General features: G+C 42.9%; 2 protein-coding genes across 2 annotated transcripts; both read left to right on the top strand.

Moving 5' to 3' along the window:
* Positions 1-2,545: 2,545 nt before the first annotated feature.
* Positions 2,546-3,514, top strand: LOC308230228 (uncharacterized protein; the record flags this gene model as incomplete). The annotated part of the gene is made up of 1 exon (XM_080634832.1): positions 2,546-3,514. The coding sequence occupies one exon, from the start codon at positions 2,546-2,548 to the stop codon at positions 3,512-3,514; it is 969 nt and encodes a 322-aa protein (XP_080490958.1).
* Positions 3,515-17,749: 14,235 nt separating this feature from the next.
* On the top strand, positions 17,750-19,213 carry LOC308230425 (uncharacterized protein; the record flags this gene model as incomplete). Its single annotated transcript, XM_080635124.1, has 1 exon — positions 17,750-19,213. The coding sequence occupies exon 1, from the start codon at positions 18,644-18,646 to the stop codon at positions 19,211-19,213; it is 570 nt and encodes a 189-aa protein (XP_080491250.1). The 5' UTR covers positions 17,750-18,643.
* Between the last annotated feature and the right edge of the window lie 6,732 nt (positions 19,214-25,945).

The following is a 25,945-nucleotide window of genomic DNA, read 5'->3' as shown; positions in this document are numbered from 1 at the left end:
GGTCTCAACTGTAACGTTTTTCTGGGTGGAAAGGTGTATTTGGCTTGGGTTTGCAATGGGCATGCAGGGATTCTTTGGCACAATGCATGGGGATTCAGAGCATGAAGACCATGAGCACGGGGTGTCCTCAGCCTCCCAGGTGCTTCTCTGGTTCAGCATGTTGGACCGTGAGGTTCCAACTCATGGAGCTCACAGATGTCCTGACGGTACCTGGTGGTGATGGCAACCTCACAGAGCAAGGACAGCCATTCCCGCCGGCATGAAGCTGCACGTGGCTCGTCTGGGACTGGCAGACAATTAGAGCATCACCCAGCCAAACCACCTCACTCCCCTAGGGCACTTATTCACTGTATAAAAGCTCTGCCATCGCAGGGCTCTCCTAGGCACTTCTCTCCAGTTGATCTCACTGATGAAGTGGGTAAGTCTGGCTTTTAATGGAGCTCCTGAAATGCTGTTTTATTCCTGGGTGGCCAGAGAAGGCAGAGGTTCTGCGTGTGTACTTGCGGAGAAGCATCCTCTGGGGGATGCTGCCTTCAGCACCGACATGCACAGCTCTAACTACTAGAGCATCTCCTCTGTGCTAAACTGAAGAATATTGGGAAAGCACTTCCCAATGGACTGTGAAGTCAGGAGTGGGATCTGTGGGCTTCTCTACGCTTTCTGTTAGTTCTAGTCCAAAGGAGGCTATTGACTACATAAAGGACTCGATGCTGGCAGCAGATATGAGCAACTCCTTTAAAAGAAGTGACATGGAGAAATTTGCTACTGTTTTATGGAACTTAAGCAAAGCAACTTTTAAGATAATAATAAGAAGCTGACCAACTTCAGTGCCAATGTGAAGGTCGACTGAGAGACTCTGTAGCTAAGCCTGATCATGTTTAAATTTCCATCTAGGCTAATAGTGATACAAATGAGTCTGAGATGTAAACAACCCCTTGGAAGCAAATACTCCCCCCTACTTTAGAAGCTTTTTATCTTGATGAGCATCACTTTAGCATTTAGTAGCAATTGCTATCATTGTTTTTCATCTGGTTGTTTTTATTGGTTGATGATTATAATTGCAATGATAAGTTTTTCCTAATGATTGGAACACACAGCATTGCTGTTGTTAATACTCATCCAATGATAGCCTTCTGGAAGATAAAGTGCCTTACTGTAGTTGTAGACAGAACTCGAGGTGTTAGAAACTGCAGTTTCTTTACAGTTGTCTAATTATATGCCTTAATCTCCAAACAATGTTGAAATGAAGTAAGGAAAACGTTTCCGAACAGAGTACCTTTCACATGTCAGTGTTTGAAGTACCTATTGTGCTCAAAATATGCCTGTTAAAATCACAGAAAACTCCCTGAAACTGGTGTTTTCCAGGGTGGAGAATTAAGTGGGATGGTTGATGCTGCAACTCCCAAGGTCAAGACAAAGTGAGACATTTCTCTGTGGTTTCAGGAGGGAAGTGTGGATCTTTAGATGATGCCACCTGATCCCTTCCCTGGGAATGGGATCTCATCTAAATTCCCCTTTCTGCTGCTCTAACCGGGGCTGCCTGGATGAGGTTTCACTCTCAGAGTTGCTATGCCAGGCATTGTGACAGTGGATCTTTAGCTTATCATAACAAAACCAGGACATTATGTCTTGGTATGACTGTAGAACAGCGCTGGAGGCTGCTTTAAATGGGTGTAATTCGCTCAGCTCAGTGGCACTTGAGCAGTTAACACCAGCTGAGACTTTGCTTTCACAGCTTCTCCTTTCTTGCTTTCATTTCACCAAATACTTAGACACGATCCTGTTGTATTTTCTCTTTTCTTTCCCTGAAGATGCCTACACAAACTATTTTGTATGAATTTGGGACTGCAAGGCTTGAGAGGCAGCAAAGCTGATGCTATGCTAGCATGCTCAGAGCATACATGCTCTGCACACTGCCAGCCCAGCAGACCCCTGTGGGACTGTGACTCAATAGGCAGGTTGTACGTGCTGAGCTGATGAGCTCCATGCTGCCACAAACCTATCCTTACTCTCAGCTAGCTAATTTAGCCTCAGCTTGGGTTTGCCTGTGTGAACTGCAGCCACACCTGAGTATTACGGCATGGACACACCTTTAATTTTGGCTTGCCTTTCATCTCTGGTGCTTGGGAGTTGCAGGACATAAACTTGAATAGTTGTCCCAGTGGGGACACAGAAGGTTTCCAGGAAGTAAGACAGAGGATCAAAATGGTGTTTTTCCTTGTGAAATGCTTTGATGGACACTTAGCTGGTCTTCGAAAGGTGGCATGAAAACTTTCCAGTTTGCTTGGCTCAAATTCTGGTTGTTTCTGGGCTCTTAAGAGAAGGGTGTGAAGGAACAAGCTGAGAACAGACTCTACTCACCTGGGTAATCCCAGCCTGGTTTTGAGTCACAGAGAGCCTCTGACCCTCAGGTGAGCCTAGGTGTGAGTTTGCGTGTTGAGGTGCCTGTCAGAAACTAGGGCCTGCATCACAGAAATCAGCCAATGCCTATGTGAACTGTCTGTCTTTTTCCTGTTTCTTTCAGGCCTAAGTGCTTTGTGTAACCATGCACTACTATGGGGAGCGGTACAAACATCTGTACCTGCCAGGATCAGGCTATTTCACTGAAAACATCCAGCAATGCACACCCCAGAAAGATGTATGCAGCACCACGTGCCACCCAGTCAGTGTGATCAAGAGCCCAATGCCAAGATGGCAAAGCTACACTCAGCCTTTCACTTACGTGTGCCCACAGTCAAGTGTGACCCAGACACCTCTGCTGTCTTGTCCACCCTATGTACAGCAATGTGTTCTGCTGTACCCCGAGCCTTGTGAAACCACCCGCCTTCTGCCCTGCAGGAAGCCCAGTGTGCGGCTGTGCACAACACCATGCTTCCAGCCCTGTGAGACCATCCACCCTGAGAAAAAGCGCGTGGCCAAGAGCCTTCCACCATGCGCACCCAGGTGCCCAGAGCCGCGCAAACTCAGGTTCCCACCATGTGGGATCAAGTACTCCTCTTCGTGCAAGAATGAATGCAGATCACAGAAGATATCCAAGTGCTCATCACAACGATATGGCACGGAGCTCCGGTCCCTGCAGGGAATGACCAGTGGGTATTCCCCACCACTGCGTGGAGTCACCGAGTGCCCCCCGCAGCAGTGCGTAACAGAGTCTTTCATGCAAGAGTGTGTGAGCGGGTTCCCCCAGCAGAAGTGCATGAAGGGTTACCCAACACAGGAGTGCGTCACCACCTACTCCTCCCAGCAGCAAGTAACCAAGTCCGTGCCGCAGCCAAACGTGCCCAAATGCTCCCCTGGACACGGAATAAAGGAGTGCTCCTCGCAGCAAGAAACAGGCAAATGCTTGCTGCCGCAGGAGGGAACCAAGCACAAGAGCTCATCGACACAACACCTAAGCAAGTCCAAGTGCCTCTACCCACGGACCACCCACCACTCCACGCACCATCACTCAGGGGGTGTGAAACGTTCAGGCCACTCCAAGAAGAGTCGTTGTGGTCCAAAATGTCTGTGGTAAAGGAGATAAAGAAGTAGGTTTGAAAAACAGCAAGCTATGTAGCTGAGGTCTAAGGTATTTTATTTTAGTCCCCCTGCTCCTATTTCTAAATCCCAGAGAAGCTTTAGCCTTATTGTACCCCCCCCATTGTAACTATGTTAAAATCATAGAGTACACTGCCTTTTGATTTGGCCACACTTCGGTTATTCCTGCAACAGAAAAGATGTTAGTGAGAAATAAAGTAACTCTGGGCAATTGCTCAGGCTTTGAACTTCAAATTGGTACAACTCTGTTACAGTGTTCACACCTCGAGAGGTTTTTAGTGTTACTGGATCGAACTACATTCCCTGATTGTACCTGTCGTATTAAACTCAGGTTTCATCTGGATTCCTACTCTCTGCCTGATTTATTTCCTTTTATTAGAAACTGTTTCTAATACCTACTACTAGGGAGAAAGAAAAAACCAAACCCAAACTATTCACTGTTGTTATACCTCTGCTTTGTGTAAAATAATGGCTGTAATCATGCTTTTAGGACTAGATATACCATCTGTGGGAACAGATCTTGGTGCTGAAAAGTTACCCAGAGACATAGCAGAAGTAGCAGCACAGGCTGGCGCTTAGGAGAAGGCTTGGCTAAAGCAATGAGGCTACTTAGGAGTCCCTGACTGGAGTTTACTGTCTCTCCAGGCTTACCTCTGTCACATCAGTGTTGTAGGGAAGCACACACCATTTCCATGCAAGTCACACAGGAGAACTTTCAGCCCTGCACCCTGGGACCAGGCAAGTTTCCCAGGTGTCCCCTGCTCTGAAGTTTTGTCCCTGGACAAATCACTGCTGAGCAGATTATCAAATGGGTTGTGTGGGATAGTCCCTAGCATAGGAGGATGAGGGGATAAGACGCAGAAGGTCCCTTTTGATGCTGTGACCTGTCTGTGTCAAGAGATGCAGTGGGTGGGTGATCAACAATGAGAGCCTGTGGTTACAAAACTGCAACCAGAGGGAAAACAAACTCCATTTCAGCTGTTCCTTGACAACAATATTTTCATAGACAGAAGGAAATAGTTATCATGCTTGATCAATATTTTGATTTCCTAATACATATATTTATATAAGCAACAAAGTCCCAATGCACACATCTCTGCACACGTGCCCCATACCACAGTCTCTTCCAGGAGGTGCCCCTGTGGAAGCAGCAGCTCTCTGCCACCACCTAAAGGTGCAGCAGGAGATCCCGTATCTCCTCCCATCCCTGCTTCACTGCCTTGCTCTGCTCAGCCAGTTCCCTGAACGTATCCCAAAAGAAAAACCACCTCCTTATCTCCTTGGCTTCCTCTGCAGCACCTCAAACAGACCAAGCAGGATTTCTGTAGACTCCTTTTACTAATAAAGTGATAGATTTGCCTGTATAAAGAGAAACTGATGCTACCGGTCCTCCAGGATTAGGAGTCTTACTTCCCATGGGGAGAGAGAATTCATTGTAACTTCTGGTAAATCACTGACACTGGGGAATTAAATGGAAAAAAGAGAAGAAAAGCCTGATCCAATAGCTCCCTCCTGACCACCCCACATGGGATCAATCCCTTTCTTATATCAGATATATTAAGAGGCTCACAGTTAAGGCATGAAAGTGGCACAGCCCAGACCCACGGGAAGCTCTTCCACCTGCATTTATCCCAATTGGAAGGCTTAAAAGGCTCTGCTGATCTCTGTCTTACTTGGTCCTGAAAGGATGCAGGCTCCCCTTCAGTTAGCATGGGGAAGATGGCATTGACCTGCAGAAAAGGGTTTCCTTTTAAAAATCTGAGCTTCTATTTCTGTGGTTTTGCTGCTGAGGAAGGGGTTACTCAAACATGATATAAAACCCTGATATCTCGAAGCCACCACTAAATGGTGCTTGAACTTCTACTGGTTTTCTGCATGAGGATAGTTTTACGCTGTCTTGTTCGCTCTCTCCAAGCGCTAAATGCTTTGGCAACAAGCCCTGCTCTCACTCAGCAAACGGACAGGATCTGCTCCTGGAGAGATCACGGGCCTTGCGAAAAACAGGACCTGGTTGTCTAACTGTGAGGCAGTGCTGCAGCCTTGTGGTAGTGAGAGGGAACTGCAGGCTGGGCTGCCTGAAGCAGAGCATAGCCAGCAGCAGGCCAGAAGTGTTGATTCCCCTCCATCTGACATTTAGGAAGCCCCATCCAGACCTCCATGGGTGGTTTTGGGTGCTCAGCACAGGAGGCATGGACAGCCAGAGGCGAGTCTGATGGAGGCTGCAGGGTGGTCAGGGCACTGAAACCTGGCAAGAAAAGGGAGGTTGGGAGAGCTGGGTATGTTTGCCTGGGATAAGAAAACACTGAAGGGACAGTTTATTACCACCTTCACCCACCAAATGAATGTTCAGAGCAAAAACAAGCTCCACACCAAGGTGGAGACAGGGTGGGCTACAAAGTGGCTTTTTCTTTTAGGAGTCTACTTCACACAGCTTTTCCATGCAACCACTGTCCAAAGTGGGTGTAAATGCAGGATTCACTGGCTGGACAAGTTCCACATTGCCCATGTTACGAGGAGGTATAAGATGTTTAGAGTTGTGTTTCTAGTCCCATTTCCAAAGGGTTTTTTATACAGAAAACATCATAACTTGTAGAAATTAAATGGCAACCTTGCTGTCTTTTCTTCTTGCAAGGAAGACTGAGGTGTAATTGAGTTTCCAGTTTGAGGTATTTGGATGCTCTGCAAGTAAAGTGGCATAGAAACAGGAATTCCCATTTTTCCCAGACACTTTTTTCACTTTTAAGGAAGAAAAGTATGATCAGAAATTGGTTCAGAATTCACCAAGATATGCATAAACTACCTGAAATTGTCAAATACTATGAAATATTATTCTGAACATAAATTACCAGCAATCTCTGGTGACAGGGCTCAGTGGGGTTAGCCTCTGTCGTGAGGTGTGAATTTGGGGCCTGGCTTTTTGGATAACTTTGCGTTATGTAACTTTTCATTGTCTTTTGTGAAAGGATGGGAAAAAATAATCCAAACAACTAGAGACTTGGTGAGGTGAAGTTTCCACACAACAGGGGACATCAAAACCTTTCAGAATTATTCATTACTGGTTTATGCATGCAAAGTGTTTTACCATTATAATAGTATGTTATCTGAGACAAACACCTCAGGACTAACAGCAACTGTAGGATATGCGTTTTTTTGATGGAAGTGTCTTACTTGCTCTTATAAACAGGATGTTGATTTTGAGCCCTGACAAATCTGGGCACTTTGCATTTTCATTCAACATGCATTTCTGTTTACATTCAAAAGCAATCATTTCAAAATGGGTTAAAGGGCAACTTCAGCTAAGCTTGTGAGAGCTGAATATGACTCAACTCTGAGAACCCAACTCAATCCTTGGGAAATCAATGAAGCTCCACGAAATTCAGCCGTTTGTGCACATAAGTAGCCACATGATTAAGATATTTTCATTTTACTTAAATCTTCCTTGGTGCACTTTAAGTCCATGAATGCTCTCAGCCTCAGTAGGTGTAAATGGCAGCTACATTCTTTCACTTTGGCAGAAAGTATTACCTTACCTTCTTTAGGTCTTCTCTTCTGTAAGACGGCATCTTGCAGAGGGTATGCTTCTTAGCCCTCCAGTCACTCATGGTGGTTGGAACCAGATGCTCAGCTGCTGGTCGGTACCTAGATTATGAGTGGGGATCCCTAAGCAGAGAATCTTCCAGCTGAAGCTGTGACAGCAGTAAAACAAAGGACAGGAAGCAAACAATCAAATCAGTGTCACTGTGAACAAAAATGGGCTATGCACTGTCTGCGAAATTCTGTTCTCCCTCCACCTCCAAACCACTTACAGGGATGAACCCCATGGTGCCTCCAGCTAAATGCTACAGTGGACTTCTAAATGAATGAATTAAAATCCCACATCTAGCAAGCAGACACAGCCAATGTCTCTGCAATACAGCAGTTGCTGCCTTCAAACCACTGCTCACCTGGTCAATATGTAAGTTGAAGCTGAACAAAACAAAGCTAGTTCCATTCCCACGTTAATACAGGCACAAGTGGTAGAATCCCCTCAGCAGTTAATTTAGACCATGAAAAGAGAACATGAAGGGAACCCCCCAGCACATAACAGTATGTACCACAGAAAACTGAATAATGCCAGTAAACAGTGTTCAAATAATTATAGTAATTATAAGTGTTATTCATGCGAGAAAAATTGTTTGGAGAGCAATTAAGATCTTATGCACAAAGGTTGTCTCATCTTCCTGGAAGATCAAGAAAGGATATAAAACTCAAAGTATTCAGGGCTCCTCTGGCCATTTCTCTTGACTTCTTCCTGGACAACTGGTAAGTCCCATTCACCTCAATCTAATTATATTGAGTAAAACGTTGCTTTAACGTAGGCCAGGGTTTAACAGCAAGCCACTGTGGTTTCTAAAAATCTTAATAAGATCCTTTCTCCAAAATTCTGCTCTAAATTTAGTTGCATACATTATCACAGAATAGTTTGGGTTGGAAGTCACATTTAAAGGTCATCTAGTCCAACCACACAGCAACTAGCAGAACATTTTCTAGTAGAACAGGTTGCTCAGTAACAGTAATATTTTTATTTCTTAATTTTAAAATTTGCTGAGATCTGAGATGCTCAAATTTGTCTTCTGGAAGTTTTAATTCATAAAACCAGAAAGACTTCATTTTCAAAGGGATGCAAAGGGACTAAAATCATGCAAAACACAGCTAGAATGAAGAACTCATTCACTAAGAAGTGATGTCTTTCCAGTTTTTAGCTGGTCATTCATACAGGTCTACTCTCTGGCTGGACCCTCTCTCTTTAGGCTGAGACCTTTATCATCTCACTATTAGGAAGAAGAAAGTCTGGAAGGACAGTTCTTTTCCTACTCAATAACTTCAGGAGTTTTCTGATGAGAGCATCTGATAGATCTGAAAAGCTAGACAAGATAATGACATCCCCCTTAACCTTTCTCTCTTAGCCAGTGGACAGAAACAGGAATTTCACATAATGTATTTAAATAACACCTACCTGTGAATGAGCTTGACTGCACTCTGCAAGTCTGCTTTTCTCCAGGGACAAAAATGAAGCGGCTGCTTTATAGGTGATCATTTACATCATGCAGTTTTAAACTTTGACAGGTAAATCCCACTGTATATTTTTGTAATCAGTTCCAGTTAAATGACCTTAAAGATGGATTTAGGGTCCAGGCAAAAAGGTAGGCATCAAAAATCTCTATGAAGTTCTTGGCTCTGCCGTGACCAGTCTCTGCAAACCATCTGGAGGTACCTGGAGACAAGATTTTACTAGGAGCTCGGGCACTAGCATGCAGAATGGCACCAAAGTCGGGTCCTTCCACCCCCTGCACAGCAGTCTCCAGCTTGCAGAGCTGCAGTAATGGTTTTGGTTTTCAGTCCTGTTTGACATGGCTTCATTGGTCTGCATAAACTTCTCAGGACACCAATACAGTGCTCAACACAGTCTCACCAGAGGCACTAGAATCCTATTGTTCACAATTACTCTAATGAGGTCTGGGCAGACTCTATCAGTGAGATAAACAAGTAGTCCCAGGCAAAGATGTTCTCCAGTACAGGGGTATCTTATACCCATTCTTGTATGACCAGTGGTTTTATGGTCCCAGCAGTGGCAGTGTTGAAGTTGCTGGCCGCAGCTGCAGCACCTTTCCAGTCATCCTTGGTGGTTGCCCAGACAGAATCTGTAACTGGAAAAGCAAAAAGAGGCACTGTGAAGCGGCAGAGATGCAAATGCCCTGGGGCAACGGATGGGACAAAATAGGATGAGGGTTAAACCCAGAGGCCTAGGGTCCTTTTTGGGAGGGTGTAGGTAGAGTAAGAAGGACTCAGGGTGGCAGGGTGAATGGAATGAGAGGACAAGCCTGTATGACCTGTGAGCTTCATTTCCTCATATCATAGGCTCACATTGTCTCTGCTACATCTACATTACCTGCACAGCCCCTATAACTGGAATACCTGAGCTGCACTTCTATAGATTTGTACCTTCTCCACCACAGTGTGTCCCCAGCTGTGTCACTTGCCTCACCCTCCCTGCAAGAAGGAGAGCAGGAGTCCCTCCTGAGTTGCAAAGAACTGCAGGGTGAAGGGCAGGGGGAAGGTTGCAAATGCTTTGAGAAACACATTTTTAGTCTCTTATGTGCTGCAGGTTCACCATCATTTCTCCAAGATGTCCTTCGGTGGTGAGTGGGATGCAGGACAGAGTTTCTACTCATGTGATGCACAGTGCCCACAGCCTCTTGCTACCAGCTGCAATGACCCATGTGTTATATCCTGCGGTGCCTCCAGAGTCATTATATACCCACCTCCTGTCGTTGTGACGTTCCCAGGGCCAATCCTCAGCACATGCCCGCAGGAGACAGTAGTAGGAAGTTCTGCAGTTATGGAAGGAGGTACATCAGCCCCGGTGACATCTTTGAGAGCAGAAGTCCTGTACTCAGAGCCACCTGCAAATAGCTTCATCCCAAAACCTGTGCCTCAGTGTGAACCACGGTGCTCTTACGTGTTTTCTTCCCACTGGATGCATCCTTGCAGCAGACCCAGCAACAGAAGCTACCAACCATCTGAGAGCAAGAGTGAAGAGCATGCTCCAGAGAAGGAGAAGCCAGAAACTGAAAATACAGAAACAGCAAATGAGGACAAAGAGACCACAGAAGCATAACACAGTGATACCAACCCCAAAGGCTTCGTAGACTCCTACTGCCTCTTTAAAGCAGACCTACCCGTATCTTCTTTAAATTATGCTTTACTTTAAGTTCATAAAGTGTTTTCCCTCTCAGGTACATTCTCAGGCAGGTAATTAGAGATAATTAGTCACAAGCAAATTCACTTTTCCTTTGGATAAATATACACACACACGTCATTTGTATCTGACTTTTAATTTCTGAAAGAAAAGTGTGGGGAAAAAGAAATTGATCTTCTGTTTGTATTTAATTTTAAGGAAAAAGTATTTGATGAAAGGTATCACTTGAATATAGAGGTTAATGCAAGCACATGAGTGACGGAATCTGCATCTAGAGTTGTGCCCTTTACACTGTTATTTTTTCTACCAGTCTTGTTCTATCCTTTCCCATTAAAATTATTCTGCATTATCATTGTGGTTCTCATTTTCTTTCTTTTCTACTCCTGATTTTCAGATACTTACTGGTGAAATTTAGATGGCAAACATGAAACACAAAACTGTCAGTCCTGCTCACCCATGAAGTGAGGAAACAATCAACTCTGTCTTGCATTCCTTAGCTCTGGTCACATGCTTATGCACAGATTGTTTCATTTTCACTTGCACCCCAGCTTTCACTTGTTCCTCATCCTGTTAAGTACACAGCATGTGGTTTTGAAGTTCATGGGTTGACGTATCGGCTGAAAAACAAAATGTAGATGAAAACAAATGACACACAAATTTTCGTTATTATTTAGTTCAGTTCAGGAAAAATCCTTAGCTATTCCCTTCTCCACTCTTCCCTCCCTCCCCAAGTCTAAGCTTTTATTCCTCTAAAGAGGAATAAAATAAAAAGCATTCTAAATGCAAGCATTATCCTTTTGGTCCCAAGAAGAATATTATTGCAGTTATGCTTGGGCACCTCTGCTAGTCTTTGCAAGCTAAAAGCCCCGTTTAACAGAAATGAAATAAAATTCATAGGTAAACTTGTCCCTAAAGCTGATATATGAAACCTGGCTAAACTCTAGTTCCCCATTGTTGGGCTTGTCAAGTCTTGAGAGCTGTGATTTAACGATTTGCTCTCACCTGTGGAGGCAGATGTCCATGAACATCTGGGTGCACACCTTATTCTACAAGCAGCCCATGTGGCCACATCCAGACGCCGTTGTTTTCCCAGGCACTTCATCAAAGAGAAAAGGGGTTGCAGAAAACTTTACAGCAATGTTAAAACATCATATGAAAACATGCTAAGCAGCCTGGATTCCTGCCAGTCTCCCTGGGAAGCTGACAGCCTCTGAGAAGATAGTTTATCCATCTGCCTGTTGCAGCCCCCAGGCTTTCACCTTCACAGTGATTTGCTGTCTGCTCAGCTGGCTCATCTGGCCATCTGCCTGGAACATGAGCAGCCCATACATGCTCCCTGTGCCCTGTAAATCCTTCCAAAATGAGCCCCTCAAATGTTTGGTGTGTATATGTATAGTTTTTTCATTTTACAGGATGGGAACTCCTATAAATCTCCTAGTTTATATTGCAGACATTAGTATGTGCCCTATTTTATTGATCTAATGCAAAGATGTAATTACTATATCTTGAAAGATTAGCTTGTGAACTGTGTCACACCCTAGATAAGCTGGGAGGCAGGTCGGAGATAAAAGCTTTGTTGATTGCCTGGCTCACACAAAAAGTGTTGTGAAAAATGTGGTAATGAGCTCATGGGCAGGGTGGAGCGCTCAGGAACCTGCAGTTCAAAAGACCCTCTCTTGACTCATCCTCTACACCCCAGCCAGTGCAGCAGTTCTATGAGTTTAACAATAATCTACTTGCACAAAGGGATTCAGGAAGTGATTTACACCTTTCATTCTTCAAGAATAATATAGCTTTAAGTGTTCAAAAACCCTGTAGATGAGGCCCTCAATGACACGATTTAGTGGTGGTCTTGGCAGTGCTGGGGTAATGGTTGGACTTGATGATCTTAAAGGTCTTTTCCAAGCTAGTTGATTCTACGATTCTATTTTTTTTGTGAATGAAGCAGCTTGCATATGATGATCTGACCTCCATGAGCTTTGCTGAGAGTTTTTAGAGAAAAGCCATTAGCTTTTAGGCCTAGGAACTTAGAACTTGATCCTTTTTGGAAAAATTTGTGTGTAACATCAATGCTGTGAAATGTAGTGCTCTGCTATCTGAAATGCAGACACACTGTGTGGGTCCATTCAGTGTGTTAACACATCACATTTTTAAAGAACCCTCGATATTCTCTACTCATCTGCCTAAGCCGTATCTTGAGACATTTTAACGAACAACCCCGCACAAAACACAGTATTTCTGATAATACTGTATCTTTCTAAAGATTTACTCTTCACTCTTGGTCTTTCCTCCTTTGCCTGCCGTGTAACTACCTCCCTCAAATCCTGTTTCTTTCACACTGCTTGTTTCAACACTTTCCACCCCTACTGCCTCACAGTGTGGGAGCCCAGCTGTCCCTCTACTTTCCCGTTTCAGTTACCATAAAGGATGCCACATTTCCTTGTCATCATGACATCCCACATCAACCTCTCACCACTTCTTGCAAACCTGCTTTCTCTTTACACCTGTATGGCAAAATTATCATCTTACTATGGGACAGCTGATTCCCAAAAGCCACCTAACCTGTCTAAGGACACTCTATACATAAGGGTGGATCTAAGACTTAGACACACCTAATTATTATTAGTCTTATTACTTATAACCTGTCATTATAATTCCATATCACACACTATCCAAATTTATGATGGGGTCACGAAGACCGAGACATAGGACAGACACAAAAGGGACAGAATGAGTCCTTCATAGGATGCCCCTTCTATTTAAATCTCTTTTTCAAGTTATTACACTAGTCATTTGGAGCAAGATAGGAGTACAGTGGCCTTTGAAGCAGCTTTCTACTCAAGCTGGAGTTCTAGTTTTGTTGACCTGAATTGGAAGAAGCAGCATCATACAGATATGTGCAGCAGAAAGGGATCTGGCACCGTAACTCAGGCATTTCCTCTGGATAGCAGAATTCTGCTTTCCCTTTCATGAGAAGACCCTTCTCTGTCTCCAAGCTCACCTGTTAATTCATTTCAGCATTCTGTACCACCAGATCAATACTTTCTTAGCCTAATATCCTTAAAAGAACTGAAAGTCAGCTGCCAGTTTTTCTTGCTGAGTTTAATGGGCTTAATTAGGTAATGAACCAGAATGAATATATAATTAATAGCTTTAGAATTAATAAATTATTAAATTGGATATTAGTGCCACACCCTCTGTGAACCATAAGGTGGTACAAGAACGTGAAACCACTTTGGCAGTATCAGCACATACCATAAGCACTAACAAAGTATTAAAAGTGGACTATTAAGAAGATTGAAATTTCCAAGGCACTCCACTCTAAGTAATCCAAAACTTGGACTCACAAGCACCCACCTTATTAAAAAGCAGGTCTATAGATCTCTCTACCATATTTTAAGAAGGCTGAATACTTTAAGGATGGTACTTTAAGAATGCCCCTTCACCACGGCACAAATGTGCTCTTCCAGACTCTCTTTGAATACACAGTTGCTACTCCAGTAAGTACCCACCACTCTGCCTTTCTTGCCTCAAAAAGCTCTTGGTTCTTAATGAGATCCTTCACCTCTTTGCAGCAACTCACACACAGACAAAGATGCAAGCCTCCTGCTCAGAGTCTGCATCTTGTAGGGTGAGGGGAAGTGAGACAGGGCTGGGCTTGGCTGATTTATGAAGCAACCCAGGATCTTTATCAATGCTGCTACATCAGCCTTTCCCACACCTGGGGACTTCAGATGACCCAGTAGCCCTCCAAATCCTACAACCCTGTTGCTGGTCAAGCAAGATGGGTCTCACCTGGAAAACACGCTTGGGTGATGGGTATATTGTGTGCAGCCTGAGAGGTATAGATTAACCAGCTTTTACACAGAGCTAAATAATACACAGATATACAAGCTGTAGTTACACCTGGGGCTGCAATTTCACATACCCTCAGGTTTTGTTCAGGAAAGCAGCACTCATATATTAAAGAATATTAGTTCTGTTCTGTTTTTAAGATGAAAGATGCCCATTAAGATTTCAGCAGTGCAATTATTCCTGAGCTCTGAACAAATCTCATTTAGTGACAGGGAAGAATTCTTCAGCTTCAGAATTATTTGTGTGTATAATTAGTTAATCACCACCTTTTGTTGCACTGTAGCTAGAAAACATAACCAACCCTATTCAGAAGATAGGAAACCCATATAATGAGAGCTCCATTTTGCCATAAAATACTTGAAGATGAGACTAGGTGTTCAGGATGTAAATGGGAGATGAATAGACTGAGGTCATTGACTATGAATTTCCCCTAGGATCAGGGTGAATTTTGCTGAAAGGGGATTAAGTGAGGAGTGTGGAAAAGGCAAAAACTAGAAGAAAGTCATCTTAGTTCCAATGGAAACTAAAATACTCAGTGCATGAGACCTGAACAAGGTCTCCATATCAGTTGGGCTTCTAAACTTTCAGTGCCTTCGGAGGACAACTAGACAGACAGGACTTCAAAGAGATGGCAGAACTGTTCAATTGATGAAATGCAAGCATTTATGGAAAGGTGAATGTATGAACAGATCTCCAGGCTCCACCAAACATGTCTGCTGACTGTAAGAGAAACTGAGATACGTATTTTCAGACACCCAAGTGTGGCTATCTCAATCTGGAACTGAATCTAACCCCTATGTCTTCCTTTCTTCTGTGGCAACCACATAGTTACACAACCAAGGTTCTAAGAAATGGTTACTGGAGAAGATTGCTATAAATATAAGATAAAACCTGAGACATGGTAGTCAGATGTGAGTGTGATTTTAAGAAGAAATAAAGTTCCTTCAATTTTGGGAACTGCTGGAAACACCAGTTTTTCCGGAAAATTAGAAATTTTGTCATCAATCTAGACTCTTTTTCTCATTTTTCTCTGTTGTCTTGTGCTCTGCTTGGCAAATAGGCACAAGGTTTCCTATACTTTACCATGTCCAACAACTCCAAATGCAGGCTGCCAACAAAACAACAAGTTATTATTCTTTTTAATAGGATTGAACAAAAGGAATCAAGTAAATGTGATACACAACCAACAATGAATATGAAAGTACAAAACAGATACTGCTGTGGTCTGGGCAATATAATAACACTGACTACACAGATAATGAAAGAGCACACAGTGCTGATCTAGTCCTTTAGTTCCTTATTTCATCTTCAATCTTGCAATTAGGCATGAAGAAGCACTCAGTAGTATCAACCCTCCGGTTTCAGCAGTTTTGGAAATAGGTTTCCAAGTGGCAGCTCTTAGACCACACTGGAAATGTATGTCCAAATGTGGACGTCCAGGATCCAAAGCTGTTCTAAGTTTGCACTCCTGCACAGTGATTCCCATATTTTAGCCTGTACTGTGTTGTTTGTTATTCTCTTACAAGCACTATCTACCTGGAATTGCTGTGACAAAATCTGTGGAAAAATGAAGGTTAAGGATAATGTTTTGCTACAATCTGTAATAATAATATAGGCTATTTCCTTTCAGACAAGGGAGCTTCCAGACCAATTTAGAAAATTATAGCATAGCAAAGGTGAGAGTCATAGCAATTAAACCAGCTTCCTCTTTAAGATGTAATCTTTGTATGCAAAGTAGCTGGGTAAGGATCAGGCTTCGGATTTCTAAAACAGAAAAATCAATAAAGCTGACAACAACAACAACAACAACAACAGCATGGTAGAAAAAACATGAGACATCTTTTAGATAATGCTTCAGGATTGCTTTATGTGAGGTGAGCTTAAATCTAAAGCTGTAAACACCAAGCCTCAGATTCCTCAGCCAGGCCAGACTGCTGGTTTATATATGCAGCTCTATATATGAAGCAACAGATTTTTAGGGAAAAATGCAAAATCCTTGATGTTTTTTCTTTCTGTTTTCAGAAGAATTTTGCTTTCACCTTGTGGTAGATGGTGTCTATATCTCTCTCTTTAAAAGATTTTGGTGATGTAAGGCCGCTGAGGTTGAGGTGTTGTAAAATGGGGTGCTGGACTATTGCCATTTGCTTTCTTGCATTTCGTACCTTACATTCTTGAAAAGATATCTGTAGAGTATGAGGGCTACAGTTTGAGCTTGAAAGCCTGTATCTGCTTTTATGGCTTTCTACCTTATGTAAAACCTGAATTCCCCTTAAAGTTGAAAGGCAAAAGCATCAGTTACAGCAAGAAAACTGAAGATGCTCAAGCCAGTGTGATTTTCTGCAGTGTCAGTTAAGAATCTGTGTTTTGAACAAGTTTTCTTTGGAAAACTTCAAAAACAATGAGATCCTTATTAACTTTCGAAAACTATTTTGTTTGGTAACTCCTTTAATTGCTTCAGCTGTAGATTACTGTGATTATTAATTACTTCTCATTCCCATAAATTATGTGAGTCATGTTATTCTGTCCAGCTTGCTGTCACATCTCTATTGGCTGCATACATTCCTCTGGTCATTACATTGATTTCATGGTCATGAAATTTAAATCAAATTATCTGGGTTTTGGGGTTTGTTTGGTTTTTTTAGTTTTGGTTTTGATTATTTGTCACAAGAACACAGATAAGAGGGTTGGGTATTTTTCGTGTAAATGTGATTATGTGAATCGCAGTATCAGCATTTTTGAGGCGTTGTGAATTTATTCTAGCTGAGGTTATGGACATGTACTTCAGGTGATATTTCCTCTGGATCCTCTAGTCCCATAGGTGATATATATTTTGCCTCTCATATTGGCTTCTAACAAGCATTCTCAGAAAGGAAAATTCATAGTTATTAATGGGGTTTTGTTGTTTATTCTGAAGGCCCTTTGGAAAAGAGTGATTTCTTGGGATGAGGAACTGTTAATAGGTTGAAAAAACTCTGACAGTGCTAATTCTGATTGGATTATTGTGTTTGTGAATTGCTTTTGTGTCTCTTACTGTCTACTCACTTTGGACATGGTATAGTCATGTCGGAGAACATCTGCCCAAAAGACAGTCCCAAGCCATAAACTGTAGTCCCAAAGCCCCTGGAATGAGTACACAATGGCCGTGGACACTAACGGCTATTTAACATAAAAAAATTTCCCACTCATAAAGAAGAAAAATCCAGAAGGCCACTGGTTATTATTACGTGCAATGACAAATGGTAATCTGAAATCCTGTACTTACTAGCAGCATGCAGTTTATCCATCTCTGAGGTGCCTTCACAAGTACTAGCAAGTATTTAAGAGACAACTAACCCCAATTTATTGTGAGATTTTCAGCAAAAAGATTGTTGAAGCTCGCGCATCATGCCTTGTGGGATTAGAACTTATCTAATAATCATAAGCTGTTATCAAAACAGTTGCAACAAGGGCAGGCATCACCAGGGGAAAACATTCTGTTTCACAAGATGCAGAGAATGGTTGCGTAAAGGTATCTCCCAATTTCTATTCTCTATGACAGCATATAAAAGTGCTTGTAACTCAGATCTCTGTAGCTGCCTCTGCTGACTTGCTCTTCTTGGTGACTGGGTAAGTCTGATTTAACTGAATCAGTTCATAATTATAGATGTGGATTTATAGGTAGCATTAATATGAGGTTATATATCCTATACCCTATTAAAAGGTATTTTATTTGGGAACTGTAACTTTTAAATAGGGTGGATACAGATATTGCCACGTGTATGGGGAGAAAAAGGAAAAGGAGTTCCAAAAATGTAGATAGTAGCAATTACTAGGAATTAAGTATCTATCTATGGAGACAGGATGGCCCAGAAACTATCAGCATAGGAACTGGGGCATATCACTGAGACTGACTCCCAGACAAAAGTACTGCAAAGGCAATGAAGTGAGAAAAGGAAGGAGAGACATTCTTCCCAGAAATCATTTTGGGAATAGACTACTGGGCAATGGAGCACTAGAGAGGGATGAGAGTAGACTTGGAAACCCCCACCCAGTAATTCATCTCACTTGGTTGATGGTATCTGTAATGCGTAAGTCCACTTTAGAGTGGAATAGATTGTACCTTAGAAATCATGATTTTTTTTTATTTTTTTTTTTTTTTAATCACCAACTCTTGAATTTTAAGGTGGTGAGGCACTGGAACAGGTTGCCCAAAGAAGTGGTGAATGCTCCATCTGTGACAGTTTTCAAGGCCAGATTGGATGGGGCTTGGAGCAACTTGGTCCAGTGTCAGGTTCCAACTCCCATGGCCATGACAGGAGGGTTGGAAATAGATGATCTTAAGGTCCTTTCCAACTCAAACCATTCCATGATTCTATGAAGTTTAGTGTAGTTGACACAGACCTGTGAATCTGCATCTGTTCAGATGAATACCATTCCACATTACTATAACAATTTGTTCTTCCACTCTTTTGACTGCAACTTTACCAGACCAGTGCACTCTCTGCCTTTCAGGTTGGCTTGTTTTCTGCAAAGATGTCTTCCTATGGACAGATGATTAGCTCCCGCTGTGCTGAGCCATGTGAAGTAACATGCCCACAACCATATGTCAACTGTTGGAATGAACCTTGTGTCAGCTCATGTGGAGATTCAAGAGCAATCGTGTATGCGCCGCCCGTTGTTGTGACATTCCCAGGACCCATTATCAGCTCCTGCCCTCAGGAAAGTTTTGTGGGAACTGCTATGCCTGAAATTGAGGGTCAGATTGGCTCCGGAGGTGGAGGAATAGGTTCTGGAGGTGGAATGGGCTCCGGAGGTGGAGGAATGGGTTCTGGAGGTGGAATTGGCTCTGGAGGTGGAGGAATAGGCTCTGGTGGTTCCTGTGGTGGAGGCAGCTCCTACGGGATGGGCTCTCATGGTTCAGGCGGTTCTTGTGGTGGCATAGGAGGGGGCTCATATGGTGGGGAGGGCTCATGTGGTGGTGGATTCTCCCGTTTGGGAAACTTTTACCGAAACTCATATTTTTCAGGATATGGTAGATATTATTCCCCCTTTTTTTCCAGAGGGTATTATAGGTATCGCTATGGAAATTATGGGCCATTTTAAATCTTTAAGAAAGACTAATGACTGGAGAAATAGTAAAATATAAACTAGTAGCTGACATATAGACCTGGAAATCAGACATGCCAAGCAGCCTCTGCACCAGCCTATGTTAGAGGAGCTGGGGTTGCTTGGGATCTCATTGCGCTTTGTCTAAGGCTTATGGTCCCAATGTTGCCTCACTTTGTCATTTGCTCATGTTATATTTTGTTCTTTCTGAATCTGAAGAGGGTAAACCAAGTGATGGAATTTGACTGTGAAAGCATCCAGCTGAAAGAAGAACACCTTGTGAGCCCTGTACTCCTCTGAATGATTGATTGATTGTAGCCCGTGTTTGAAATGGAAATTACATTCTTTGTCTCTTCCTTGCCTCATTCTGCAGGAATGTATTCCAGTCTTTCTTTGTATTAAAGCCCTGTTGCATCATAGCACTGTCTTCTGTCTTTTATTTCAGTGTAGTTTCATAGTTGCAAATTAGTATCAACAAAGTTAAGTGTTTCAATTCTTTGTGTTTCAATTCTTATACATTAATTGAGGGCTATCATCAGAAAAGAATTAATTCTTCTGTATGACCCACATAATTTGTCAGAAATCTTTCAATAAAGTGATTTTTCCCCTTCTGATATATACCATGCTAATAGAACAAAATTGTAGTTCTGTTCTATTCAATCTCCATCTCTGGAGTTGATCTGATACAGTTCCCTCTCAAAACCAAGATAACTTTGAAGCTAAGTCAGTTACTCAGGGGCATTACCAGTCTTTCCTTGAACATCCCAAAGGAAGCTGTTTTAACCCTCAGCAGCAGTTGAAATGACTACTTGGGTTCTGACTCTATCAGAAGGCAAAGATGTGCTCTGATTTATCTAATCTTAATGGTAAAATAGTCTGGTTACAGACTGCAAAGGTAAATGGGTTAGCCTAGATCTGAGTACTGTAGGGAGGGAGAGCCAAAAGGAGTGGGAAGAAGTTATCTGTATGCAATTGAGAATCAGACTACAAGTCTTGCACTCTGTGATGTGCCTTGAAGCTGGGAAATTCACTCCAGCAGCTGTATCAATGTTTCTCTTTAGGAGCCATTTCCACTGTGCTGCTGTTGATGAAAAGAGAGGGCTCCTGCGTAGGCTGAGCAAGTGCTGCTGTGCCAAGCATAACACTAATTTCCTTCCTTTGATTGTATTAATCTTTGTGGTTTGTTAACTTAATTGAAGCATTTATGCAGTAAATAATCTGAGGTAGTTAAGCATCACCATGGGCTCCCTCAGGCAACAGCTACGTGCTCTCTCAAATTAAGAATCACAAAGTGCCTCATGTACAATCATTGCCAGAACTGTCCAAGAAACAGATTCTTCCACCAGAACTTTGTATCTGGTTTCAAACTGTTGGGGTTTTCACTGATATCTCGTGCACATTAGGTAATAGGTCTGCAAGCCTTTTGGTGAAACTGGAATTTCAACCAGAAAATCTTTGGAGAAATATTCAAATAGCTCTACTCATATTTGTGGGTTTATGTAGCAATGGACTGTGCCATAACATTAACTGAATATTGCTTGAATTATATCACCAAGAGGTAAAAGCATTACTTTGCAAGACACCTATCAAGCAAAGCACTGGTGTTCTGCTATTGGATTATAATCCACAGACTTAAGTGATACTATGTATTTTAACATAAAAGGGCAAAATTGGTCTTATTTTGGTATAAGTCCTTTCTTCTAGTGCAGAATTGGTATTCTTAGCTGCTTGAAGACACTTGGAGAGATGTGTGTGTACACACTGGGGTCCCGAAATCCCAAAGGAGTTACTTAGCTATTGTGACTCCAATTCTAGTCTGGGTTTAGGAACACCAGATTTTGCTCTGGCATGCTGCAGAAAAGATTGTAGCAGCAATGCCCCAGCAATTTTCACTCTCATTACTCAGTGTTTCATTCCTCAGCCTATTGAGTAAGAATTATGTGGGGGTGTAACTCTCTTTGTGAACTGTGAGGCATCACCTTCACTGAAGCCACCTGTATGGCCGTTCATATAGACATTCCTGGCTCTGCCTCAAAATTGCTGACTCTGATCCTCTTAGTACTGGACAAATGCAATATTGGGCATGAAGCTGAATGTAGGCACAACTACCACTTATCCTCTGCAAACCACATTACGCAAAATGTTCTCATATTAAAATGAGTACTTGGGAATAACTCCTTCCAGGCTCAGCCACTAAAATAAGTATAAATACTTCTGTACACAGAAAGAACAGTGAGATAGGTGCTTTCATGCACCCAATCACCAGGGTATTAAATTCTACTTCCCTTTACATACATGGAGATCTAACTGCTATTTTGATTTCCACTGAGTTCAATTTGGCTAAAACTAGTTTGTAAAGCAAAATGGAAGAAAAGGAAAACCAGAAAGCTAGTAATATGATTCAACAAGACTTTTAATATGACATGAAGTGCAACAGAATAGAATGGCGCAGTTCACTGATGATCTATTCCATAGTCCAAAGGCAGCCAAACCATCCATGTTGATGATAAAAGACGCTGCACATTACAAGGAAAAGCTGAAATCATTGCAGCAAAGTCCCACTTGCAAATTCTGAAGCATTCCCATTCCACCAGAAAGGACATAGTACATGAGCAATAAGAATTTCAAGAGAGAAGCCATCATCTGAAATTGCTATTGATAGAAGATGAGGCATAGCATGGAAGAAATAGGTGTGGGCCCAGTTTTCAGAGGCACTGAGCAGGGGTGGCTCCCGTTGATGCAATGGGCTTTCGCCATCTCTGAAAGCCAGATCCAGATGCAGATCTGGATCTTGTGTTTTCTCCTCCTAAGCTGTTGTGCAGGTGTTCAGGCTGCCTTAGAATGACCCACAGTTTCCAAGGCGGGATCCACGGCTGCTAATGTAGGACCTCCTGCTGTAACAACCCCCCATCCCTGAGGAACCTCCATACCCAAAGGAACCCCTCATCCCTGACATACCTCCATACCCAAAGGAACCCCCTGCTCCTGATACACACCCAGAACCAAAGGAGCCCCTAGATCCAAAGTAACCCCCCATCCCTGAGGAGCTTCCATATCCAAAGGAGCCTCCAAAGTAACCCCCCATCCCTGACATGCCCCCAGAACCAATGGAGCCCCCCATCCCATAGGACTCATCAGAGCCATTTTGGGTCAAAAAACCATAGGCCTGGGGAAATGGTGTTCCCACAATGCTGTCCTGAGAGCAGCTGTTGAGAGTAGGGCCCGGGAATGTGAGGACGACCGGTGGGGCATACACCACGGCTCTGGAGTCTCCACACGATGCCACACAGGGCTCAAGGTTTCTGCTGTAGGCACATGGCTGTGGGCATGCCATCTCACAGGCAGGCAAGCATTCAGAGACACTGTTGTTCATCATCATTCTTGGAGAATGGATGTGAAGCTGGGAAAGACAACATGCAGTCAGGAAACCATCACAGTGTGGTGCCAACAGGTTCTCAGTATAAGCACCTTGTCCTTCTCCTCCAGCTGATACTCAACACTTAGTTCAACCCTCCATCACAGTCTCCATTTTCCCTGCTATTTCCTTCCTGATTAACCCCTTCTAGGGTTTCTCTGTTCTTCTTTCTTTGTGTACCATCTATATCCCTTACTCTTCCGAATCTCAAATAAAATTGCTTTTTTCTCTGGGAGTAGATTGCCTGATCCTTACACAATTACTTGTTCAGGAAAGTCCCATTCATTCTCTTTTCAAAACAGATCTACAGGAAGATTTGCCTGTAACTTCAGAAAATCTCCAGAGGAAAGTAACAGAATTTTCCTTGCTCTGTTCTTCCCTTTCCTTAGCTTTTCAAAGAGTTTTTGCTAAATCTGTTCTCTTTACCTTGACTTTTCAAAAGATTGCTAGTATTTTTCAAGATAAAAAAGAAGTTTTAAGTATTGTATTGCTACGAAGACATGCAACGAAGTTGGACTTACCTTGTTGCCTTGGAGGAGTAAGTCAGTAGAGCTGGAAGAATAGAAGATTTCTTGGTTCTCTAACCTTTTATACACTTTCTTAGGCAGTAGGAAAGCTATGAGGTCACCCATTGTTCACTAAATTCATGTCACTTACCAAGAAAAAGATACTCTTCTAAGCCTTGTAATTGTTTTAATTTCAATTCGTAATTAGTGATCCCTGCTTTGAGTGACATGCATCCAACACCCAGCAGTTTCCTTTTGTCTCAAACTTAGTGGGAAAATCTTCTTGGCATCATTCTGGTTTCAACCAAAATAGGAATTGATCTCTCTGATTACTTCTCCATAATGGCTTTAAGGAAGGTGGCTTACTGGTGCGTCAGTCCCAGTTTATTTGTAAGCCTTAGGTTTAGGTATAATACCTCCCAAATGGAATTATCCAACCCCACCTTGGATTGGGGGGTCAGCATTCTTTGCAGCCCCACCTGTACCTATTGACCAAATGGATGATACAGCACCATGACAGAATGCGGCCTCACAAACTATTCTTGAGCACTGGGCAGGATGAGGCCCTGCAAAAAGTGTTTCAAAACACAGGTAACTGGGATTGAAGTGCCACATGGCATCTCCTTGAAGCTTTGAGCCCTCTGAGTAATTTTATCCATGTGTCAAAACTCATTCTGGGATGCTATGCCTAGAACCTTGTGATGAGGACGGCAGTGGGGCCACTGCAAGGGCATACCCAAACATCACCAGGTCTTTTTACTCCATGGTGGATCTCAAACCTAGAAGTGAGGCTGAACTTCAAAATTATCTCCTCTTCCTCAGCATCAGGGTCAGGCCATTCTTGAAAGCAGACTTGTAGGGTAGGATCTTTTGGGTGTCCCTTTTTGGGGCCAAAAAATTATAAGGAGTACTCAGTAAAGTGTAGTCAGCAAAATAATATCGAATAGAAATTTGGCTGTATAATTTCAACACAATAGAAACCCCAAGTTTATTATATGAGAGTCACATTGTGTAGGTCTGTGGATGATTTATTTATTAGAATCTATGAAAATAATTACAGTTATTAGAGGAGTCACCAAGGAAAGAAATCTCATTGTTTGGTAAGGGTTAGAGATTTTATGATATGCTTCACATCCCTAGAGTTGCCTGCAAAAAGGTATAAAAGCAGAAACATCTCAGGAGTCTCCTAAAACCTTCTCCTGACTTACTCATCTTGGTGCTGTAGGTGAGTGTGATTTAAGCTGATAATTTTGAATCCACCATGTCTCTGTAGTGATAGTTTTAAAGGAAGACTCTTGTGTCTGTATTTGTGATTTTAGCAGAAAGGTAAGATGTCGCAGTGAAATCTTACTTTTCATAGGAGACTCACTGCAGCATTTGTAGACAGTGGTAGTTTTAGAGATTTGTAGACTCTCTATGTATTGAGAGATAGAATTTAAAGAGTTACTTTACTTTTATTTATGTCTTTTAAAACTTCAAGTGTAAATATAAAGCTAAACCCTACTGAATTGTCCCTGCCCATGGCAGGGGGGTTGGAACTAGATGATCTTAAGGTCTTTTCCAACCCTAACCATTCAAGATTCTATGAATAAACAAAGCCATAGGCATCCTTCACAGTGGGGAAGAAGGGGGAAAGAAATGAGATCATAGAACAGGAGGTTTGGAGGGAAAAATAGGAAGCAAGAAAAGGGATCTATCTGCCCACCTAGCCCAATTGCTGTCACGTGTGTGGTGGGCAGCGCTTGGCACCTGACTGAGATGATTTCCTGACTACGTGTTGTCTTTCCCAGCTTCACCTCAAACCCTGAGAACAATGTCCTGCAACATCAGCTCCCGGTGCTTGCCTGCCTGTGAGGTGACGTGCCCACAGCCATGTGCCTACAGCAGCAGCCTTGAGCCCTGTGTGCTATCATGTGGGGACTCCAGGGCTGTGGTGTATGCTCCACCAGTTGTCCTCACATTCCCTGGCCCAATTCTCAACAGCTGCCCCCAGGAAAGCATCGTGGGAACATCGTTTCCCCAGCCCTATGGTGCTTTGACCTCTGGGAGCTCCTATGGGATAGGGAGTTCCATTGGTTCTGGGAGCACTTCAGGGAACTGGGGTTCCTATGGATCTGGGGGCTCCTTTGGTTCCGGGGGCATGTCAGGAATGGGGGGTTCCTCTGGATCTGGAGGTTCCTCGGGGATGGGCGGTTGTTACAGCAGGAGGTCCTACATCAGCAGCTGTGGATCCCGCCTTGGAAACTGTGGCTCATTCTAAGGCAGCCTGAACACCTGCAGACCACAAGACAACTTAGGAGAAGAATACACAAGTTCCAGATCTGCATCTGGATCTGGCTTTCAGAGATGGCGAAAGCCCATTGCATCAACGGGAGCCACCCTTGCTCACTACTGCTGAATACTTGGCCCACACCTTTTTCTTGTACTTTATACTTTGTCTATTATTAATGTCAGCTTCTGTCAATCACCTCACAATGCTAGATCCCCATTTTCATTGCATCAGTGTAAGAAAAGAAAATCATTTGAAAGGCCTGACGCAGAGATTGTCAATGAAACTCTGACAGAAGAAGAACAACTGGTGGAAAATGGACTCTTAGTAGGCAGTGAACGCTGTGCCCTTCTCTGGAACTGAGGAAGTGTCTGCTTTGTGTTGTGTGTCATCTCATTCTGCAATGTATCACATTTCCTGTTTGCATTAAAATCCTCCTGCATCATCAAATTTTGTTCAGCTTTTCTTTGTCCACAAGACCATTTTGGTCCTATCCTTTCCAGTAGGTCATTAAGCTTCCTAGAGCTGCTTACATAGAC

Source organism: Psittacula echo, assembly GCF_963264785.1.
Source record: "Psittacula echo genome assembly, chromosome: 26".
NCBI classification, from domain to species: domain Eukaryota; kingdom Metazoa; phylum Chordata; class Aves; order Psittaciformes; family Psittacidae; genus Psittacula; species Psittacula echo.
Note: the sequence above shows the minus strand (reverse complement) of the source record. Positions and strands in the feature narration are given on the sequence as shown.